This window comes from Miscanthus floridulus, chromosome 10, assembly GCF_019320115.1.
Source record: "Miscanthus floridulus cultivar M001 chromosome 10, ASM1932011v1, whole genome shotgun sequence".
Taxonomy (NCBI): domain Eukaryota; kingdom Viridiplantae; phylum Streptophyta; class Magnoliopsida; order Poales; family Poaceae; genus Miscanthus; species Miscanthus floridulus.
Window position 1 is genome coordinate 45422816 of NC_089589.1, and position 19857 is coordinate 45442672.

The 19857-nt window shown below is 47.0% G+C and overlaps 1 protein-coding gene and 1 long non-coding RNA gene across 4 annotated transcripts; both read right to left on the reverse strand.

Moving 5' to 3' along the window:
* Nucleotides 1-8175: 8175 nt before the first annotated feature.
* Nucleotides 8176-16417, reverse strand: LOC136486560 (F-box/kelch-repeat protein At1g26930-like). 3 transcript variants are annotated; one of them, XM_066483481.1, is made up of 8 exons: nt 15976-16417; nt 15360-15873; nt 14568-14764; nt 14223-14475; nt 12377-12599; nt 12154-12274; nt 10063-10251; nt 8176-9843 (listed from the first exon to the last, which is right to left on the reverse strand). In XM_066483481.1, exons 3-8 carry the CDS (start codon nt 14727-14729, stop codon nt 8752-8754), a joined length of 2040 nt encoding a protein of 679 aa, XP_066339578.1. In that variant the 5' UTR covers nt 14730-14764; nt 15360-15873; nt 15976-16417; the 3' UTR covers nt 8176-8751. The 3 variants fall into 3 exon arrangements, with proteins under 3 accessions (XP_066339578.1, XP_066339577.1, XP_066339579.1); XM_066483480.1 differs by having other exon boundaries at nt 14568-14742; nt 15976-16416; XM_066483482.1 differs by lacking the exon at nt 15360-15873 and having other exon boundaries at nt 14568-14742.
* A 405-nt stretch (nt 16418-16822) lies between these two features.
* LOC136485983 (uncharacterized) lies at nt 16823-17674 on the reverse strand. The gene is made up of 3 exons (XR_010766626.1): nt 17507-17674; nt 17332-17417; nt 16823-17218 (listed from the first exon to the last, which is right to left on the reverse strand). It is a non-coding gene; the product is annotated as an uncharacterized lncRNA (long non-coding RNA).
* Nucleotides 17675-19857: the final 2183 nt, after the last annotated feature.

Here is a 19857-nt window from a genome sequence, read left to right on the forward strand (position 1 = left end):
CCTTCCAGAAGTTCTCCGGTTGGCTGAAGGTGACATTAAGCCAGATGCGCCTAAGGGGTACGGTCTCCTTCCCTAGGATGATCCCATAGAACGATGCCTTGCTAGGGCACAGGCTACTCCGTAGGGTGCCCATCTTGTCGAGGCTGCTGGCATAGAGGATGTTGAGGCTATTGTCGCCCTCCATCAACACCTTGGAGAGGCACGTGGTGTCAACGATCGGGCAGACCATGAGCGGGTAGCACCCTAGATGAGGAATGCGGTCAGGGTGATCCACCTGGTTGAAGGTGTGGCCGTCTGCGACAACCGGAGCTAGGTCAGGGCAACAAGAGTGTGGACGGCGTTCACCTCCTGCTCGCTGATGCGGCGTTGCCGGTAGGACTCATACACCTAGGAGCCCCTAAAGATCATGAGGCATCGCTCAGCCTTGAGGAACTCAGTGTCCTCCTCCTAGGCATTGTTTGCTAGCTCGCCGACCTTTGGGGTAGGCTTCAGGGCCTTGTCCTGTTGGTCGAGGGTGCTACAGACGTAGCCCTTGAAGGTGGCGTAGTCCTTGAGGAGGTGCTTCGCCTATCCCCCATAGAATGGGCAGGGGGGCCTCAAGCGCCTTCTCGAAGTGCTTGGGGGCATGCACCCCGCCCGCGGGGTTGAGGCCTGGCGACGTGGTCGGCTACGGCCACCATCTCCTCCCTATGGCACTTCCTATCCCTGGCCTTCCTGTCGCGGTGACGCTGGGCTGAGGTAGGGTCATCGCCGCCGTCTCCACCGCTGAGGTGGCTAGCGGCCTTGGCTTTGCCGCTGAAGTTGGCCTAGATGGCCTCTTCACCTGTGGTGAACTTGGTAGTGACGTATTGGAGCTCTTACATCATGCATGGGGTCTCGTGGCCAAGCGCATGGACGAGCGCCTTATGGGTGGTGCCGTAGGTGAAGGTGTTGATCACATCGGCGTCGGTGATGTTGGGGAGCTCATTGCATTTCTTGAAGAAGTGCTGGATGTACTCCTAGAGGATCTCGTCAGTTCTCTAATTGCAATTGTGTAGGCCCCATGAGTTCTAGGCCGGGTGTACGTACCTTGGAAGTGACCGATGAAGACAGAGCGGAGATCGCCCCAGCAGCCGATGCTGCCGGGATCAAGTTGCTCAAGCCAAGCTCTTGTCGAGCTCGACAAAAGTAGAGGAAGGTACTACATGGCAAAATTGTCGTCCGACCACTTGGACCTCATGGCGAGGCGGTAATCCTCAAGCCAGTGGTCCAACTAGTCTCGCCATCGTACTTGGAGATATGCGTCGGCGGCCAGAAGCACCTAGTGTAGGAAGCCACCTGGATTTTGGCCCCAAACACCTAAGGGGCGAAGTTATCCTAGGCGGAGCCTCTGTCCCACCGCTCGGGAATGTGGGACTATGCCTGAGCATGGTGTCTGGCCTCAATGGTGTCACACACGTCGTGATCATCGCCGATCTGGTTGAGCGTGGGCGGATGGTGAGGGGAAGGCTCGTGCCTTCATTCCTGCTAGGGCTTGGCACCCCTGGTCCATGGACAATCGGAGCTACTGCCATAGGTGTCACTGCCGCTTCCTCCCACTAGCATGGCATGCGCATCGGAGCGGTCCCCATTGATGGTGGCTATCGGCTGGGATGGCTTGGAGGGTGCAGCGTGGTGCCATGAGGCTGAACTCTCGGCCTGTTGCTCGAGGGCGATGTGAAGCAGCTGCCTTTGCCATGTTTAGCTGCTTGTTCATCTTCGAGTCTGGCATGTTGGAGATGTCATCTAGATGGCAGGCAGCAGCCTCCAGATCCACCTATCGAGCCTCCAGACCAGCCGTCTTCTCGCAAAGGTAGTTCACGCGGCTACGGGGACTAGTCTGATGGCGTGAGCTCGGGAGCCTCCTTGGCAGCATCCTCACTGTCGATGTGGAAGCACATGTGAGGCAGGGCATAGCAATCGATGTCGTCGGAGTCGTACTCTAGGCTATTCCCCGAGAGGACCTTGAGGAAGCTGTGCAGCGAGGGACGTCGGTCCCCACCGCGCTGGAGAGGGTGGCGCTCCATGGCGTCTCGCGGCTGACGAGGTGCTCCAGCTCTAGTTTCAAGCACGCCACCGTATTCTAGATCCCGAAGGGTTGGTCTGGGAGGTAGTTCAAGAAGCGCTCGGGCGATGGGAGCACCTTGCTGGTGGCAATTTGGTGATGGACATTGGCCAGCATGTAAAACATTTGGCATTGGTCCAACACAGTGGGGTTTGGGCCCAGACCGTGTCGGATCTACCGGGCCACAACCTCAAGATCTCCCAAGAGGCCTGACAGAGTGGGTGGCGTCGGGGGCTCGTTGCCTACCGGCGTGGCCTCGTTGAGCGAGTGAAGCTCGCCATAGCAGTCGGTGGCATAGGCCAGGCTCCCAAAGTTGAGGACCTAGCCTAGAGCAAAGGCACCAGCCATGACGAAGAGCTCACCGGGAAAGCGGACGCCATCGTCTGGGTGGCGTCGCATGCTCCAGTGATGAGGCAGGTGGCTCCGGCCATAGCAGAGCTAGAATCACACTTGATGTGCTCCCCTACCTGGCGCGCCAGCTATCGTAGGGTCAAAACCGCAGCAACCATTGTTGTTCGTGGTAGTGTCAGAGTGCGTGTCTCTGGTGGCTCGAGTGGACTCAAGACCACAAGAATCACAGAGGGGACACAATGGTTTATCCTGGTTTGGGTTGATCGGTGCCCTACGTCCAGTAGCTGATGATCCCTTTACTTAAGAGCACCCAAAATATGCGGGGTTACAACAGAGTGCAAGGGAGAAAGAGAGATTTGGTAGGGGATCGGTCGGTGATGAAGCTAGGTTCGCCTCGCCGCCGGTGGAACCTCCCCCCTCATCGAAGAGAAGGAAGACGATGGGTGTAGTGGAGGAGCTCTTGGTGCCCCTCTCTAGGTTGCCCTATTCTCGGTGCAGAGCTCGATTGGAATGATGACTCGAATGATCTATCTCGGATCATCCACTCCCCTCTTAGGATTCGACCTTCCTCTTACATATCGAGGTAGGTCAGGTACATGGCGGTTTGGGAGAGTTGTGCCTATGGTCTACATGCGCTAGAGTCCAGGAGGGTCTTGCAGTGGCACCGTGTGGACCGTGGCAATGTCGTGGAGCCAAAGAAGCTCTGGGCATCGTCCGGCTACTCTATTTTGACACGCCGAGTGTCAGGATGTGTCGGCTTGGACCGGTCTCCACCAGGTGTGCCTCTGGAGGCTTCTTGGTGGCGAAGGAGGCCAGCTTGAGGCACTGACGTGCGTGCCCGGAAGCCCCCGAGCCCCTGAAGTCAGCGGAGGAGTTTGTCTTCTTGCGTTACGCCCCGTACGTGACCCTGTCGGAGGAGCCGTTGATAGAGCCTCGCGCCGTGGGGCAGCGCTAGGGAGCCCCTAGCCTTGGTGGCTCGGGGGGCACCTTGTCGTGCGTGACCCTGTCGGAGGAGCGGTTGATAGAGCAACGGCCGTGGGGCAGCGCCGGGGAGCCCCCCCGAGCCTTGGTGGCTTGGGGCACACCTTCTTGTGCCCGGGCCTTGGCCGACACCGAAGGTCGGGAGGGAGCCAATGATCGGGTTCAGGCTTCCGTCGATCGGGAGCCTGAGGCTCAGGTGAGCCCCCGAGCCCCGAGCAGACGCGGCGGGCGTGCTCGGGCTCGTCCTGGTTTCTTTGCTTAAGGGTACGTGCGAGCGTACCCGAGGGGTATAGACCCCGAACCCCCGGGTGAACCTAGAAGGGTCGGTCGGGGATCTCTCGATCGGGAACCTTTGATCCAGAGACTTAACATACCCCTAAGTTAGAATCTTGTCAGGCATCCTTTTGCTTCAGCTAGAATGGCCAGACACAAGCCAAAAAGGCAAAATTTATTTTGAACCTAAAATGGTTACCAGTCCTCTAAAGGATACAGGGACGAAATGAGCCACCCACGGTGCACTTTAATTTTCAGCAAGTGGCGATGCTTGGAGTAAACGAGTAAGTCCATAATAGTGGAATGGAGTTTTTTTTTTAAATGTATCTTATAATTTAGCAATATTATATATGCTTTAAAAATCATAAAAAAGGCTTTGTGTCACTGTTATAGTGGGGAATCTATATGAATAGCCCGCCAATCCGCCACAAGGGTGAGAAATGATGAATCACGTATCAATAGACGACCATAAAAGATATCTATATCTATATCTATACGGCTGGATGAAAAACTCGAAACTCGTTAGCTCGCTCGGCTCGTGGCTGGCTCGATTCGGCCCGGCTCGGCTCGTTATGATAACGAGCCGAGCCGAGCCAAGATTTTAGCTCGTTAACTATAACGAGCCAACTCGAGCCAGCTCGCGAGCCGCTCGCGAGCTAAACGAGCCAAGCTTCAAGAAAAAAAAGTATCATTTAAGATTGTTAGATGCATGAATACTATAGTATTTTATTATACTTGTATATATACTAGCACATATTAATTTTTTTATTCGATTTAAGGTTGTTAGATGCATTTCTTTTGTATTATTATTATTCTCAAACATTAGATAAATGTAAATATTATATTTTGTGTATTTTTTTATACCTGACTCACGAGCTTAACGAGCCAGCTCGAGCTTTTAGCGAGCCGAGCCGAGCTGGCTTTCTGGCTTGTTAGGATAACGAGCCGAGCCGAGCTAACTCGTTATCTTAACGAGCCAGAACGAGCCGAGCCGGCTCGTTATCCAGCCTTATATATCTATATCTTATACTCTTATAAAGTAAAACCCCACTAGCTTATTTCTCTATTATCTCCTTAAGCCAAGTCATCCACTTCCTTCGAGCAGGCCCGTTCTGCTTCCTCCATAAATGCGGATGCAAAAGAAAACGTCGCCGCCCACTTTAACCTGGGCCTTGTTTAGATTGAGGTTAGGAATCAGTATTTGGCACTGTAGCACTTTCATTTGTATTTGATAATTATTGTCCAATTATGGCCTAACTAGGCTTAAAAGATTCGTCTCGTAATTTATAATTAAACTGTATAATTAGTTATTTTTTTATCTACATTTAATACTCCATACATATGTCCAAAGATTTGATATGATGAAGAAAGAGTGAAAAAACTTACAATCTAAACCAGGCCCTCAAGGAAAACAAAAGGTCGTTGTTTCCTGCCTACAGCTCCATATATATCGCTGATGCGTGGTGCACCAAGTCACCACCATCCTCTGCTGTGTCTGCCGCCTGCCACCGCGCTCCTCCAACCTATGCTCAAGTTCGTGCGCTGCCACATTGCCACATCGGCCATCAGGGACGCATCTACATACCCTGGCCGGCTGGCCCAACCCATCAACATACATGCAACAGAGTGAGTCCCGAGTCGCGAGATGCGTGCTGCCGCAGTCCGCACACGTCACTTCACCAGACTCATGCATGACTGGTACTGCATGTTCGCTGCCCGACGTCCCGCCCAAGACGCAACAAATCCCCTTCAAGAAGGAAACGTGCTCAACTATGTGTTCGTATCGTATTTTTTGTGTGTTTATCTTTGTTCTGATCGGTTCGGGGTGATTCAATCGGTCCATAGGGTATATAATAAATATATTATAAATATATGATAAATGATCATTGATAGTTGATAATTGAACACTTAGAGTACTTCTTTCTATAGTATTAGCATAACTAAGTAGATATTAGAGAAATAATTCCTAAGTTATTTTTAATTACAAGTCAAAACATACTATGATTAGTGTAATTATACTTAGTAGTCATGGCTAAGATCAACTCCATATCTACATATAAGGGGCATTACTAAGAAAGATCAAGAATAGGGTATGACTTTCTTCGTAACTAGATCCTACTTGACCTATATTCGGGGAGTGGACTACAAAGGACTCAACAGAAGGTTCACACCCGCCATCTACCACATACCCAGAATATATGGTGCATCTGTAGGTAAATAACGTATAAGCACCACGCTTACACAATGTCGACCACCCACCCCTTGTACTTTGGAGCGAGGGCTATGCGAACTTATGCTTGAACATGATGATAATCTAGCTATACTAAGCATATAATCAAAGTAGACGATGAACATGATAACTAGAAACATGAATAATATTAAGAACAATGTCGAATTAATTGTAGCAAATATATGAATAATGAAAGATACAAAAAGAGGTCGTCGGCCACGTTGGCCGCCGTGGCGCTGACCATGTACGCTGGGTCGATGTACTTCAACGTGAGCAGCTCCCCGGTGGAGCTGGAGGTGGTAGTCTTCTGCCTGCTGCGCCTAGTACTTGCTGCTGCTGCTCGGCGTTCGGCCGTGGCCTGTGAAATTTACGTCCTGGACAGCAATGGCGGCACACTTGTCCTGAGCCTCTACCAGCTCTTCCTCAGCCAGATGCAGCACGACGAGAGCAGCGCCCCGCGGCGGCCAGGCCCGTGGAGGCGTCAGAGTGTGGATCGATGCTGGGCGATCGAATGGGACGTGCAGACGGCGGCGCGCAAATGTGGTGACGACGGAACCCTAGAAAAAAATTCTTTTTTAATTAAAAAGAAGATTTTCATCTAACTAGTTATTAAATCATACATCCCAACTATTCCACTCAAAACATTATTTTTATAATTATGGATTTACCATTTTATCCTTGATTAAAATAAATAACTACGAAAAAAAAATAGTCACTCTTTTGTTTGAAGTCCTAATTCTCTCAACTTTTACGGCATATAAGGGCCCACCGACCATGGACACATCTAACGTCTCCCTCATTGACGCCTGTCAACGTCTTACCTCATATGGACCCACCATCATAGACACATTTAACGCTTTCGCCTCCCCAACCATATTAAAAAAGTTCATACATAAATAACTTGTGTCGACTTCACTGTGACATTATTATACATAAATAATCGTTACATCAGACTTCAGACTACGTTTATACTCCTACAAAACTACCCTCATCAGATATTTAATTCCAAACATAAATAACTCTTTAAAAGAATATTGAGGTAGTATTACTTTTATCTAGATGCTCGAGGGTATGTGCAGAAGGCCAGCACAATCACTTGGACTTCAGTAAGACTGCGCCTGACACGAGGACAACTAAAGTATCCAAGGACCATTAACAGCTTTCCACACCATACTCCATGCTAAAAAGAAAGAATGCACATCTTATTTTTCGAGAATACGTAATAAGTATTATTAGATAAATAGTGTATATTTTAAAATAAATATATTTAGAGATACAAGTATTAATATTATTTTTTTGTAAATATACTCAAACTTTAAAAAACTTAACTCTTGAAGGGATCAATAAGTACATAAATAGATTTTACTAGCGATGCATTTTTCATTTGCACTTATGGTTTTTTAAACCGCTGGTATAAAAAGCCAGTAGAAATGGTGACCTTCCTCTGACATCAAACTTGAGAACCGTTGCGAACGAGCAGTGGTAGTACTCGCAGTGGCGAGTCTGCCCGCCAACGTTCGATCCCCGGCGATCGCAACGCTGGTGTCGTACCCGGGTGTGCCCAAATATATGAATAGTGCCTTTCACGCGTGATGTCACAATGGGATCGTGACCCAAATATATGAATAGTGCCTTTCACGCGTGATGTCACAATGGGATCGTGACGTGCCCGTCGCCTATGGAATCAGCGGATTTCGGTGATCTCAACAAGGACACGGTCTTCGAATCAGCGGATTTCGGTGATCTCAACAAGGACACGGTCTTTAGATCTGAGTGTAGTTGTAGGTTTGTTTGTACACGAGTGGTGTGAGTAGTATGCGTGTGTTGAGTGGGTGTGCGTGTGTACGAACAGATGCTACAGCTATACCCAGATGAAAGGCAACCAAAAAAAAACTTGAGAATCGCTAGTACAAATCAATTTACACTCATAGATGCATGGTTTAAACCTTTCACCAGTGTAACTCTATTTACACTAACGGTATGGTTAAACCAACCACATGCGTAAATAATTTTACATAAAATACAACTGAATTTGTTCATTAATTTTTAGAGACAACTAAAATAACATATATCGTTTGTAAAAATTATCGGTGAGGGAGTGAACTGGTGAAGGTGCGAGATGAAGCGAGGTGTGGTTGACTTCACTAAGCTCTTTGGAGGGCAAGCGATATTGACCACGTGGACCATGAGCAAGCAGGATGCGTGAAGGTGTTCTTCGAGATTCATAGTGGTAGAAATAAAAGTAGTATAGATAGAGATAAAAAATAAGCTCGGCACTTCAAAAATGCACAACACCACACTTCTGGCAACAGAAACCCAGTGCACAACACAGAATTTCTGGGCACACAAACCCAGCAGGATTATTGTTGTCCAAATGGACTGCCTGCACAGCACAACTTTCACACACTTGTAATGCTCGTAAAAAACACTAGGCCGCGCATCTTGCTTTTAATTCCCACATGCAAACGGCTCCTAACAAGTGGCATGTCTAGATTCTCAGGAACAAGCAGCTGAACAACAGGTGAAGAATGTAAAGAGCCCTTCAGTAAAGCTTGAAAAGCCTTCTGAAAAATATTTATACTTTGATAATCTAACACTGTCCCGCATCGCAGTTCATCCAAAGTCCAAATGCAATCAAGCATAGAAATGGATTCGGAGCAAAATACTTCAGTATTAGAACTCATGGTTACATGCTTTAGGCCTGAAAATGGGTACCTGGCAGGAACCGATGTTACGATCACATCAGAGCTCCTTTTTTCTCATACTGTACGTCTGTACCTTTCTTAAAACATCCACTGTATGTCTGTATTTAGTCTTTATTCAGTGGACGTACTCAGCAACTCATCACGGCGAAATTAAACACGGAAGTACCTGAGGGAAGCCTGGCAATCAAATTCCAAACAGGTGGCTGCTCATTGGGGACCCATGAGTAAAGCTTAACAGCGCCAAAAGGATATGGCACTCTGTCTTGGACTACAGCGAAGATCAATTTGTCACCCCATGCTTTGAAACCAAAACCCGGTACAAGACCGGACCTAGAACGTTCTGGCAATTTTCCAAGTGTGATCCATCTATTGTTCCGCTTGTCATACTTGATGACATTCTTCTCAGTGTAAGTGTAACCGTGTTGAGCTGCATAAAGCTCGTTATTGACAACTGCAGCAGGAGGAGCAGTAGGAACAAGCCATTCTGTGTTGATCATGAAACCCTCAGCCATGTTGTCGATCACCCTCCACGACCTCCGCTCAAAGTCGTATTCCTCCCCGCAGGTCAATACCTCTCTGTTGCTGCCCACCCCACCAATCACATACAGCTTCCCGTCCATGAATGCTGCTGAACACGACTTTCTAGCTCTATTCATGCTTGGGAGGGGCTCCCAAACTTTTTCCTCAGAATCATACATCACTACTGCGGTGCTCAAGACCTCGTAATAATAATCAGTAGCTCCGCCAGCCAGATAGGCCTTTTGCCCCACACTTGTTGAACCAAATAGGCAGCACGGAAAGAAGTTCATCGCATCAGTCGTCTGAATCCATGAATTGGTTAGGATGCTATATATTAACAGAAAGTCCCCCCTGCCAAACACGAGCAGGTCTGTGCCCACAACGAGCGACTGCCGATAGCTACTCCACATGAACTTTTCATCTACTGGCATATTGGGTGCTCGGATCCAGCGCCAGCGCTCCAGGTCATATGCGGTCCACTCTCCCCATTTACAAGAGACGCAGATCCAATGCTCTGCTACCCCGGTCAGCCGCCGTTGGTGGTAGATATCCCCATTGCGCACCAGAGTCCGGAAGTGCCGGCTCAAGAAGGCCACTGTGCCGTAAACCGACCGGGACACTGGAAGAAGGCACTTGAGGGACAGCTTACGACCAATTGCACCAAATAGTCCGTCGCCATGCTCCTCTATCTTGTGTATTTCCTAAAGGACACGATAATTAGATCAAGATAGATATTGCACCAAATTTTCATCTTTTAATAATAAATTATCAACGCCGTAATAGTTAACCATTTTATTTGCAAAGATGCAAAAAGGTAGAATATATGGATTTTTCCACCAACAACTTACAAATATTTTAAAAAGGCTAAAGATTTGATTTCTCAAATACAAAAAAAATCATCATATAAAAAGTGAAATTACCTGTGCTATTGATAAGTTGCTCATGTCAATATCCGCTTCATCAAGTCCACGGACAATATCCCGTGCATCTGGTCTCCTTCTTGGATCATAGTCAGTGCATTTTTTCCCTATTTTAGCGCACACTCGTAATTGCTCCAACTGCTTTTCTCTGTGTATTTTGTCCAACCTGTTCCCCCAACTTTTGAGTACCTGTAAACTGCAAATTGTGAGTTATATGATTTATTTATGAAAGGAACAATTGACACCTCTTGTACCATGAATTAAAGTATTACTAGTCTATCCGCCTGTGCTGTGGCATAGATTAGAATCTTAAGAGACATAAGCATCAGTTATTGTTTAATATCTCTCACTAAAAATATATATAATAAATTGCTTATTTTCTTTATCTTTGTCCATTTTTCTAACATAATAGGCATAATAGATACTTTGTAATCTCTATATAGTTGTGAAATAAACTTATCAATTAGTGATCTATATGTTTTCATCCATATCTATAGATTTTTCCTTTGCACAACTCCTCTTTGCTTGTGTTATCCAGATGAATTTAGTTCAAACATCAGCTTCAACTATGATGTCTACTCTTGTTGCAGCTCATATTATGATGTCGAGAATCTAAATTTAGATTTTCAAATTTTATCTTACTAATTGCTATAGTTTTTTATCCTCAAGTGGAAATTCTTCTGCTTACTCTATCCTTTTGCGGTTCTTAAAAGAAAAAAATTGAGATCATAGACTACACTTCAGGCACTATGATGGCATTAACAATCATTCAAACTTTGCATCGCGTCGCTTAGGATCAGAGGTACAAGTTGAAATAAGATTTATAATAAGGTAGCAGTACCAACCTCAATAGCACATTAGTATTTAAGCTTTATAGTGATGGTTTACTCCAAATGAATCTCAAAGGCCACGAAGATATAGCCACCTATGAGCTACAGCTACACTAACCTTCCCCACTTCTCAGGAAATTTCAATTTTTTATCAAGAAATTATATGTATATGCTAAACATTTTTTATTCAAATGTGTAAATATATCCAAAGTAGCAACTTATAAAATTAAATAATTTGTTATTATCATTAGTATATGAGTCAATAAGGAAATATTTTTCATGATTACTAAAATATAACATATATATTTAGAACTCATGCAAGGATTTGTACTTGATTTGCAACATGTATGCTTTCTTTAGTCAAATTTTAAGATATTAATAATAACAGAAGTGGGTAACATAGAAATATATATGTTTTATGGTTATTTAAACATTTCTTGTAATAGAATATTTTTAAGTAGATCTGAAAGGATATTTTAGTTGTTTTAATAATGACAGAAGTGGTAATGTAGATGTAAATTTAAGGAGTTATAGATTGCTTATCATAATATTAAGTAGGTAACTAAATGCAAATTTTAGGGATTATGTAGATTATTTATCATAATAGCAGGTGGGTAATTAGATTATCTATCACGTTTCTTAGTAGTATAGTTGGGTAATTTAAATATAGAAGATTTTTTAGTTACTTTTGTTGTTTTAAACAATAGTATAGGTGGTTAATTGTTTAGAAAATAAAATATATCCAACGGCTATTATTATTAGTGGTGATTAGAGTCTATCAAATTGATAGTTAGATGTTTTTTATTATTGTGAAAACTTCTAGGATTTATCTTTTTTTTCTAGCGTTTTTTGTGAGAATTAACTTAGAGCCTCCGTTGGAGCCACAAATTAGTAATAGTAAGATAAGATGAGTAACATGAATTATTAGAGTTCCTTACTAATATATACATATAAATGGTGGTAGCAAAAATGTTGATGTAATGCCATGCCAATGCCTAAAATCGAATGTCTTTAGCAGGGGAGTAGATAAAAAACCACATAATCATATAAAGGCAGAAACCACATCAAGTAAAGTGCACCCCACTTCAAAGTCTATGCTTTTTCTTTTCATATTTCAATGATTTGATAGTGAGGAGCAGACATTGATTTACCCTATTTTGCGGCCAAATTATGTTGTTAGCTACTAGTTGTGCTGCCAAGAAAAAGCATCTAAAAGGAATGATGGTATTGTGCGAAGTAAAAGTATAACAATTATTCTTACATCATAATCCTCAGGATACATCTTTTCTCCTGTCAGTATCTCTATGATTATAACTCCAAGACTATACATATCTGACTTGAATGTGATTCTTCCACAGTGGACTTCAGGTGCTATGTATCCTCTACAAGAAAATTTATATATAATACATTGAATTAGGGGAAGGAGACCAATATAATGCTTAATTAACCACTAAAATGACTTCTCAGGAAGCTTGCCATCTTACAGTGTTCCGTATATTTTTGAAGTAATAACATGGCTTTGCCTTTCATCAAAGCACCTCGAAAGACCAAAGTCAGCTATTTTGGGCACCAAATTGTTATCGAACAATATATTAGTAGGCTTCAGATCTAAGTGAACAATACAATTCTCATGAAGATAATGCAAGCCCGCACAAATTCCCTTGATTATTTGGTACCATTGTGTCCATTCAAGCTCACGTGATGCGTCTACAAATGGAAGAGGATAAAAGAACTTTAGTTACATGAGATACTCCTGCATGATATATTTTAAATCTAGCTAGGGTTAGCAAGGTTGGTAAATTTTGTTGACACTCCACCACATTCAAATAAAAATCCAAGACTATCTGACGAAGGGCCTGTTTGGGACAGCTCCAAATTTTAAAACCAGATCTGAAGCACTGGATCCACCTTAGAGCAGCTTCAGTTTGGATCTGGGATTCAAAAAAACTATTTGGGACAGCTCCACGATGAATCTGTTGGGCTGGCCCAACAACCAGCCCATCATGGCCCAACAGTAGCCCATCATGGGAGCTCCTTTTTCCCCTTTGTCTCAAGACACCTTGGGCCCGCACGTCAGCCTTTTTATCCTCTTCCCAACAGTGCACGTTTCTTCATCCTCATTGGGACTAGGCGTGACGGTGCGGCCATCAACGAGCGGTGTAGGTGCGCCTAGTAGGGGCCCGCGAGGTGCGGTCAGCGTGGTGGCCGGGGATACGCGTGCGACTGTGCATCGCGACTGGCTTGGAATCCTCGTCTACTGGGTGTGGACGCAGCAGCCAGGGGGCACGGCCGGCTCGGTCGCAGGCGCGGCTAGGAGACTTGGGTCCGCTTAGGACGGCACGGCCGGAGGCTAGCGTGGGTGGGCTCGGTTCGAGACGACCAACTGCCATGGTTACCATGCGGCTGCCGTGAGAGGAGGGGAGGGCTGAGCGCAAGGAGGGGAGGGCTGGCCGGGGCGTGGCCGCATGGTGAGGGGCGCCGACGTGGATCCTGCACCGGGGAGGGCACCGAAGTGAGGGCGGCGCGTGAGGGCAGCGTTGCCATGGCCGGTGGGAGCGTGGAATCAGGAGCCTTTAGGAGAAAGGAAGAAGAGAACAAACCGTTCATTTTCACTAATCAGTGGCATGGTGGGTAATTTTTGCTAACTCCACAATTCTGGATCTAGCCTTGGGTTTTTGAAGCACCTATTGAGGTGCTCCACGAAATCCATGGATCTGGCCCTAAGATCTGAAATTTTGGGTGCTTCTTATTTCATGGAGTTGGCATGTTTGGCTAGAAAAGTGGGATCTGGAGCTGTTTTTCCTGGATCTGGAGCACCTGGAGCTATCCCAAATAGGCCCTAAGCAAACAAGACAGAATTTGAATGGGTTGCTAGTCACCAACCTCAAAGCGATGTGATCATGTGTTTTCTTCGTAATAAAATGAGCCTCTATGAGCCTTTGGTGAAAAATGGTTGCAACAATAGAATAGTAAGAGAAAATGGGAACCTTTGGTCGGGTTTAAGGAGGTGATTTTTAGATATTGTTGCAATAACACTGCCAGTTATTGGTTTGAATTGGTAGCATTAGTAAAGTATTACTGCTAGTTCATAGCTCAAACCGTCAATGACATGTGACCATAGGTTTGAACAATGGGCTACTAGTGATTATCTGTAGCATTGCTAATTTGTGGCCTTCTCAAATATATATACAGAGCACGAGAAGGCTTGAAACCGGCAGTGCTGGGCCATATGCAGTACTAGTGATTTCTATCATAATGATATCTTGAATCAAACTATCTTTAATAAATATAATGAAGATGAAAAGAAGGTTACATGCGACATTACCCTACCGGTGATATAATCATGAAGACTCCCTTTAGGCAAATACTCAAAGCACAGTAATCTTTGTTGTACATCTGCCATGACAAGCTTCCCATTGTAGATTTCCATCCTTCCTTGTGTGTCAGCACAATATCCAAGAAATCTTACTACATTTTTGTGGTTCGCCTTCATTAGACATTCAACCTCTTGATGAAATTTGTTCTCATGCAAATGGGTATTGAACAACTTCTTCACAGCAATTGTCCCATTCCTAAGCATTCCCTGCAGTCACAAGAAACCATGTCAACATCAACTTAAATTTTTGAGCAGCTACATCTTAAGAATTGCCCAACTGAGACCTAGATATATCATACCTTATAAACCACAGCAAACCCACCGCTTCCTATTCGTTTGTCATTGGAGAAACCATTTGTGATGTTTTCCAAAAGTGATAATGGCAGATCAGTCGGCTCTACACTTTCATCGAGCAGCATGCGCTCAAGGACATCGTGTTTTGTACTAGCTGCACGATCCATCTATCACAATACCCTTGAAACAGAAAAAGAAAGTACTGTCTGAATTATTCACTGTGTCATGAGAGGACGTAATTACAGAAAGAATATCACTCTTCTATTTCACTCTTATTCCCTCAGTGGGCAAACATTCTGAAATGGAAACTCCCAACAAGCTCAAGAAAAATTGTGAAAGGAACAAATACATCTCTACGTACCCAACAAGAAGGGGCTCGACTAATCTACTCAGGAACATGTGAGCTAACGATAGAAGAGCTTCTGCCACAGCACCCAACTAGCATAATCTTATGGAGTAGGAGTCAGTGGCGGAGCTCATCAATTTAGACGCCTAGGGCCACTATCAAAGCGTATATGTTCCTCGCACCGGGTCAAAATACCATCCGCACCGAGTCAAATACTGATAGATAACAAAACTAACTCATAAATGCATAAGTTTAGATGATACTTAAATCCACAACATAATTAATGGAAATACGAAAGTAGTTAAAAATAATACCTGAAAAAAAATAACTCTATACTGTGCAACTATATAGGCTACAAAAATCAGCATAATCAATTATTCATTCATGGAATTCCTAGATCGGTAAAAGTTCAATGTTAAAATAGAACTTAGATTTGAGAATACGAAATTACCAATCTCCTCTTCTATAGCAATCCGCAAGACAACAGCAAATAAAGTAACAGCAGCAGCAGGTTCTCGGCAGATCCAGCCGTCAAGGTCCTCTTCTGCTACCTCCACGGCTCCACTCGGCCAGTGTAGCGGCCAGGCGTGCAGCTGGCCAGCTGCGCCCTGCACCCTGCGGGCTACTACGGCCACTCCCAAGTGGGCACCGGGCGTCGGGAGGCAGTGCGCCGTGCGCGTCCGCGCGTGGGCGTGGTGGAATGGCGAGCGTCAGGGACCGATCGTCGGCGGGGTGGAGGACCGGTGGGCAGTGGGACGAGGAACCGACGGAGGACGGTGGTCGGCGATCAGCACTCGGCGCCCGGTACTCCGGCGGCTAGGGCTAGCAGCGTGCCAGTGTCGGTAAACGGTGAGGCTGTGAGGGCCAGGGAGAGCTGAAGTTCGCCAATCCGGACTCTCTCAGTCTCTCTTTGCTGGGCCGGAGTCTACAAGATTTGGCCCAACATCTAGAGCCGGTCCAGAAAACTACATATACATAAGGTGGATTTTGGGTCACGTAGTGGCCCAAGGCCTAAATCCGCCCCTGAGTAGGAGTATATCTTTTACAGGAAACAAAACTGTAATTACCTGGAGAGGCACTCCGTCCTGCTTAGTGAAGAAGATTTTATCTATTCATGCATCCACATCCATCACACGGAGACGGCATAAGGGCTCACACTGCAAAATGGTGAAGCACAGCATGACGAACACGGTGACCATTCAGCTCGGAGAGCGCTGCGAGGGAGCGCCGCTGCTGCGGGGCCGCGCCGCGCCATGGTGGCGTTGCAGATGTGCGGCGCCCTGGGGGGCCGCGCCACGTGGCCGGCGGAGGGCGGAGGGCGGAGGGCGCAGGCGGGCGGCGCTCCGGCGGGGGTGGCGTCGCAGCCGGTGGAGGTCGCAGGAGCGCTGGAGGCCAGGCCGCCGTGCTGTGCTCGCCGCCGTCTGCCGAGAGAGAGCAGAGAGAAAGAGGAAAGAAATTTGTGGACGGGGAGACGGAGCAATGAAAAGAAAGAGAAAGGATTTGAATCCTGTGGAAACCAGGACAGGCACCCAGCTTAAACAAAAGCTGGGACACTTAGCCAGAGGTCAGATCTAGACAGTACATCCAAAGAATGCAGAATATTTTTTTAGACACCCAGCTTAAAGAAAAGTTGGGACACTAGCCAGAGGTCAGATCTGGACACTACGCTTTAAAGCTCCACAGAGTGGAAATGCAGACTTGCAGAGTATTTTTTAGAAACCAGCTAGTGAGCTCTAAGACCGAAACAGTGCCGTGCAACTGTGCAACGTGCAATACTAAACAAGTTCTTTTTTAGTTCCCCAAACTCCCAACTTTAGCACTATGCAAAAAGAAGATTCCCCGTCACATTAAACTTTCGGTATATGTATGGAGTACTAAATGTAGATGAAATCAAAAACTAATTGTACAGTTTGGTTGAACTTTACGAGACGAATCTTTTGAGCCTAATTAATCAATGTTTGGACAATAATTCACAAATACAAACAAAATTGCTACGGTGTTTGCCGTCACATCAAACACTGTACAAATACTGAATCGGGCCGGAAATAAACGCGCCCCAACTCAAAAAGTAATGGTGAACCCACGGCTTCACTGCACTTGCTTCAGTAGCCGAGCCAATCATCCTCATGTGCAATCACACTTGAGGACGTGAAGCTTATACAAATGCTTAAGTAAATTTCTGCATAAATCCCTTTCATGGCAGATCGAGCTTGTTGCTTCCTGGCAGCGACGGCGATGCCATGGACCGATTGAGCCACACGTTGGGCAAGGCTGGAGATGGATTGTATGGGAACCAGCGACTTCACCAACCTGCTTGACACAGAAATCAGGAGGTCAATGCCACCGGCCAGGGATTTTAATCCTCGCCGAGTTCTAGGGAAACAATCCCGGAAAATGTTGCCGGCCAGGGATTTGAATAATACCGGGGAAACTTCAGATAGCTTTCGCGAGTGTTCCTGGCGCCGATCGTCAGCTCATACAACATTATCCGTCGTTGAGGTACCGTCCGCTGCAGTTTGTTGGGCAACAAGAATGGTTCAGTTAAGCACAACATTGGACGGATCAGATTCAGATTTCAGCGGGCACGATTTCTTTTACATTTCACATCGGGAGTACTACCAAGAATGGTAAAGATCAGCCTGCTGATCGTGAAGGAGAACATCCGGCGAGCCTTCGTCAGGCTCATATATATGGCTGGCTGTCAGCCGGAACTCCCTCTCCGGCGAGCTCTCAAACTCACCGACGAACTCAAGCAGAAAGTGGACACAAGAGAATTTGGTGCCGAGCACAACCGTGTCAGCGTTTTCTTTGTTAATAGTTCCTACTTATACACAGCGAGCTTCTAGGAATAGAAACCCAACGGAAACAAAGGAAAGGCTGAGCTAATCTCGAGCCTCCGCCATGCGCGCCTAAGGATGGCAACGGGTATATACCCGTCGGGTATCACCAGAACGTTCTCTTCCCCGCTACGGAGAATTTATCCCGTCCCCATCCCCATTAACTGTCTCGGGTATAGATTCTTGCCCATCCCCGTACCCGTCGGGTATCGGTCGGGTAACAGATACCCGACGGGTACTACATACCCGATAAACAAGAACACTTGGGGTCGCAGCTTTGCAATCAGAGACGTTTCTTCTTCACCCGGGTATAAGTGTCGGAGTCTCGGAGATGCCGAGGAGAAGGAACGAGGTTGCGAGGAGGACGAGCAAAGGTGGCAGAGAGACCGAACTGAGGAAGCGAGGGGCACGAGCGCTCGTGAGACAGGCGTGCTTGTGCTGCTGGCGGAGATGATGAGGAAAAATTGAACGAGGGTTCCTAGAACACACAAATTATATATATGACTGTTTAGATTTGGACCAAAATATCTATGTTGAGCTTCTTTGGACCTAATACTCGTATGACAGCTCAAATAGTCGGGTTCCCCAACGGGTAACGGGGACGGGTAAATAGGGAACGTTCCCGTACCCGCTATACCCGTCGGGTATGGATTCTTGCCCATTTAGATACCCGCGGGTAAAGATATGATCCTATCCCCGTCTCCTAATGGATCAAATACCCGTCGGGTATCGGGTATCGGGTCCCCGTTGCCATCCTTATGCGCGCCATGCGAGCCATGACTCTGAACGTGCGCGCCATCCCACGCACCAAGCCAGACCGGGAGAAGCGGACAGCATGCGCCACGACGCACCAGAACGTCGTGGCTCCTACGATACAGGACGCGCCCGGGAGGATAGCAATCCAAGCCGCGCTCACACTTAACTACCAGATTGAAAAATTGAGCGGAAACACAGGATTACAGAAGAACTGATCACATTTCACCCCTAAGCCTGATGTTCCTTGCTGATCTTGACTACACCCAGCTGAACACGAAGTTCACAAAACCTATCTCGCGCCAGCGGCTTTGTCAAGATGTCAGCCAGTTGCTCCTCAGTGCGGACGTGCTCAATGTCCATCCTCCCGTCAATAATGCACTCTCGAATGAAATGAAATCGAACATCAATGTGTTTGCTTCGATCATGAAAAACAGGATTCTTACTAAGAGCAATTGCCGATTGGCTGTCCATCTTCAGTAGAAATGCGGCGCGCTGCTTGCTTGTCAATTCGGCCAGGAGCTGCGCCAGCCAAATCCCTTGGCACGCCGCCGTAGTCCCTGCGATGTACTCAGCTTCACACGAGGAGAGGGCGACGACCTTATGCTTCTGTGACTGCCATGACACGGGATAGGAGCCGAGGAAGAACAGCACGCCGGTGGTGCTCTTCCTTGTATCAACATCACCTCCCATGTCGGCGTCGCTGAACCCCACCAGCTTCAGCTTGCCTTCTCCGCGCTTGTAGCAGCAGCCGAACTCGACGGTGCCGGCAATGTAACGAAGGACTCGCTTGACGGCGTTGAGGTGTTCGGTGGTGGGGTGCTCCATGAAGCGGCTGATGTAGCCGACAGCGAACGCGATGTCGGGCCTGGTGTGAACCAGGTACCGCAGGCACCCGACAATGCCTCGGTACACCGTGGCGTCCACCGGCGCCGTTGTGCTTTCCTTCGACAACCTCAGGCGAGGCTCCATCGGGGTGTGGCACGGGTTACAGCCGCTCATGCCCGCGCGTTCTAGAATCTTGCGCGCGTACGCCGCTTGCGAGAGCTTGATGCCATCGTTTCCCTGCTGCACTTCAATGCCCAGATAAAAAGAGAGAAGACCAAGGTCACTCATCTTGAACCTGGAGCACATCTGCTGCTTGAACTTGGCGATCTCCGTGGCGTCGTTTCTGGTGATGATGAGGTCGTCGACATACACCCCCACTAGCAGTCGTGACGCGCCCTCACCGCGGGCGTACACCGCGTGCTCCGAGGTGCTATGGTTGAAGCCGAGCGCCGCCAGCGTCTCGTCAAGCTTTGCATTCCACGCGCGTGGTGCCTGACGGAGACCATAGAGCGCCTTGTCTAGACGCAGTAC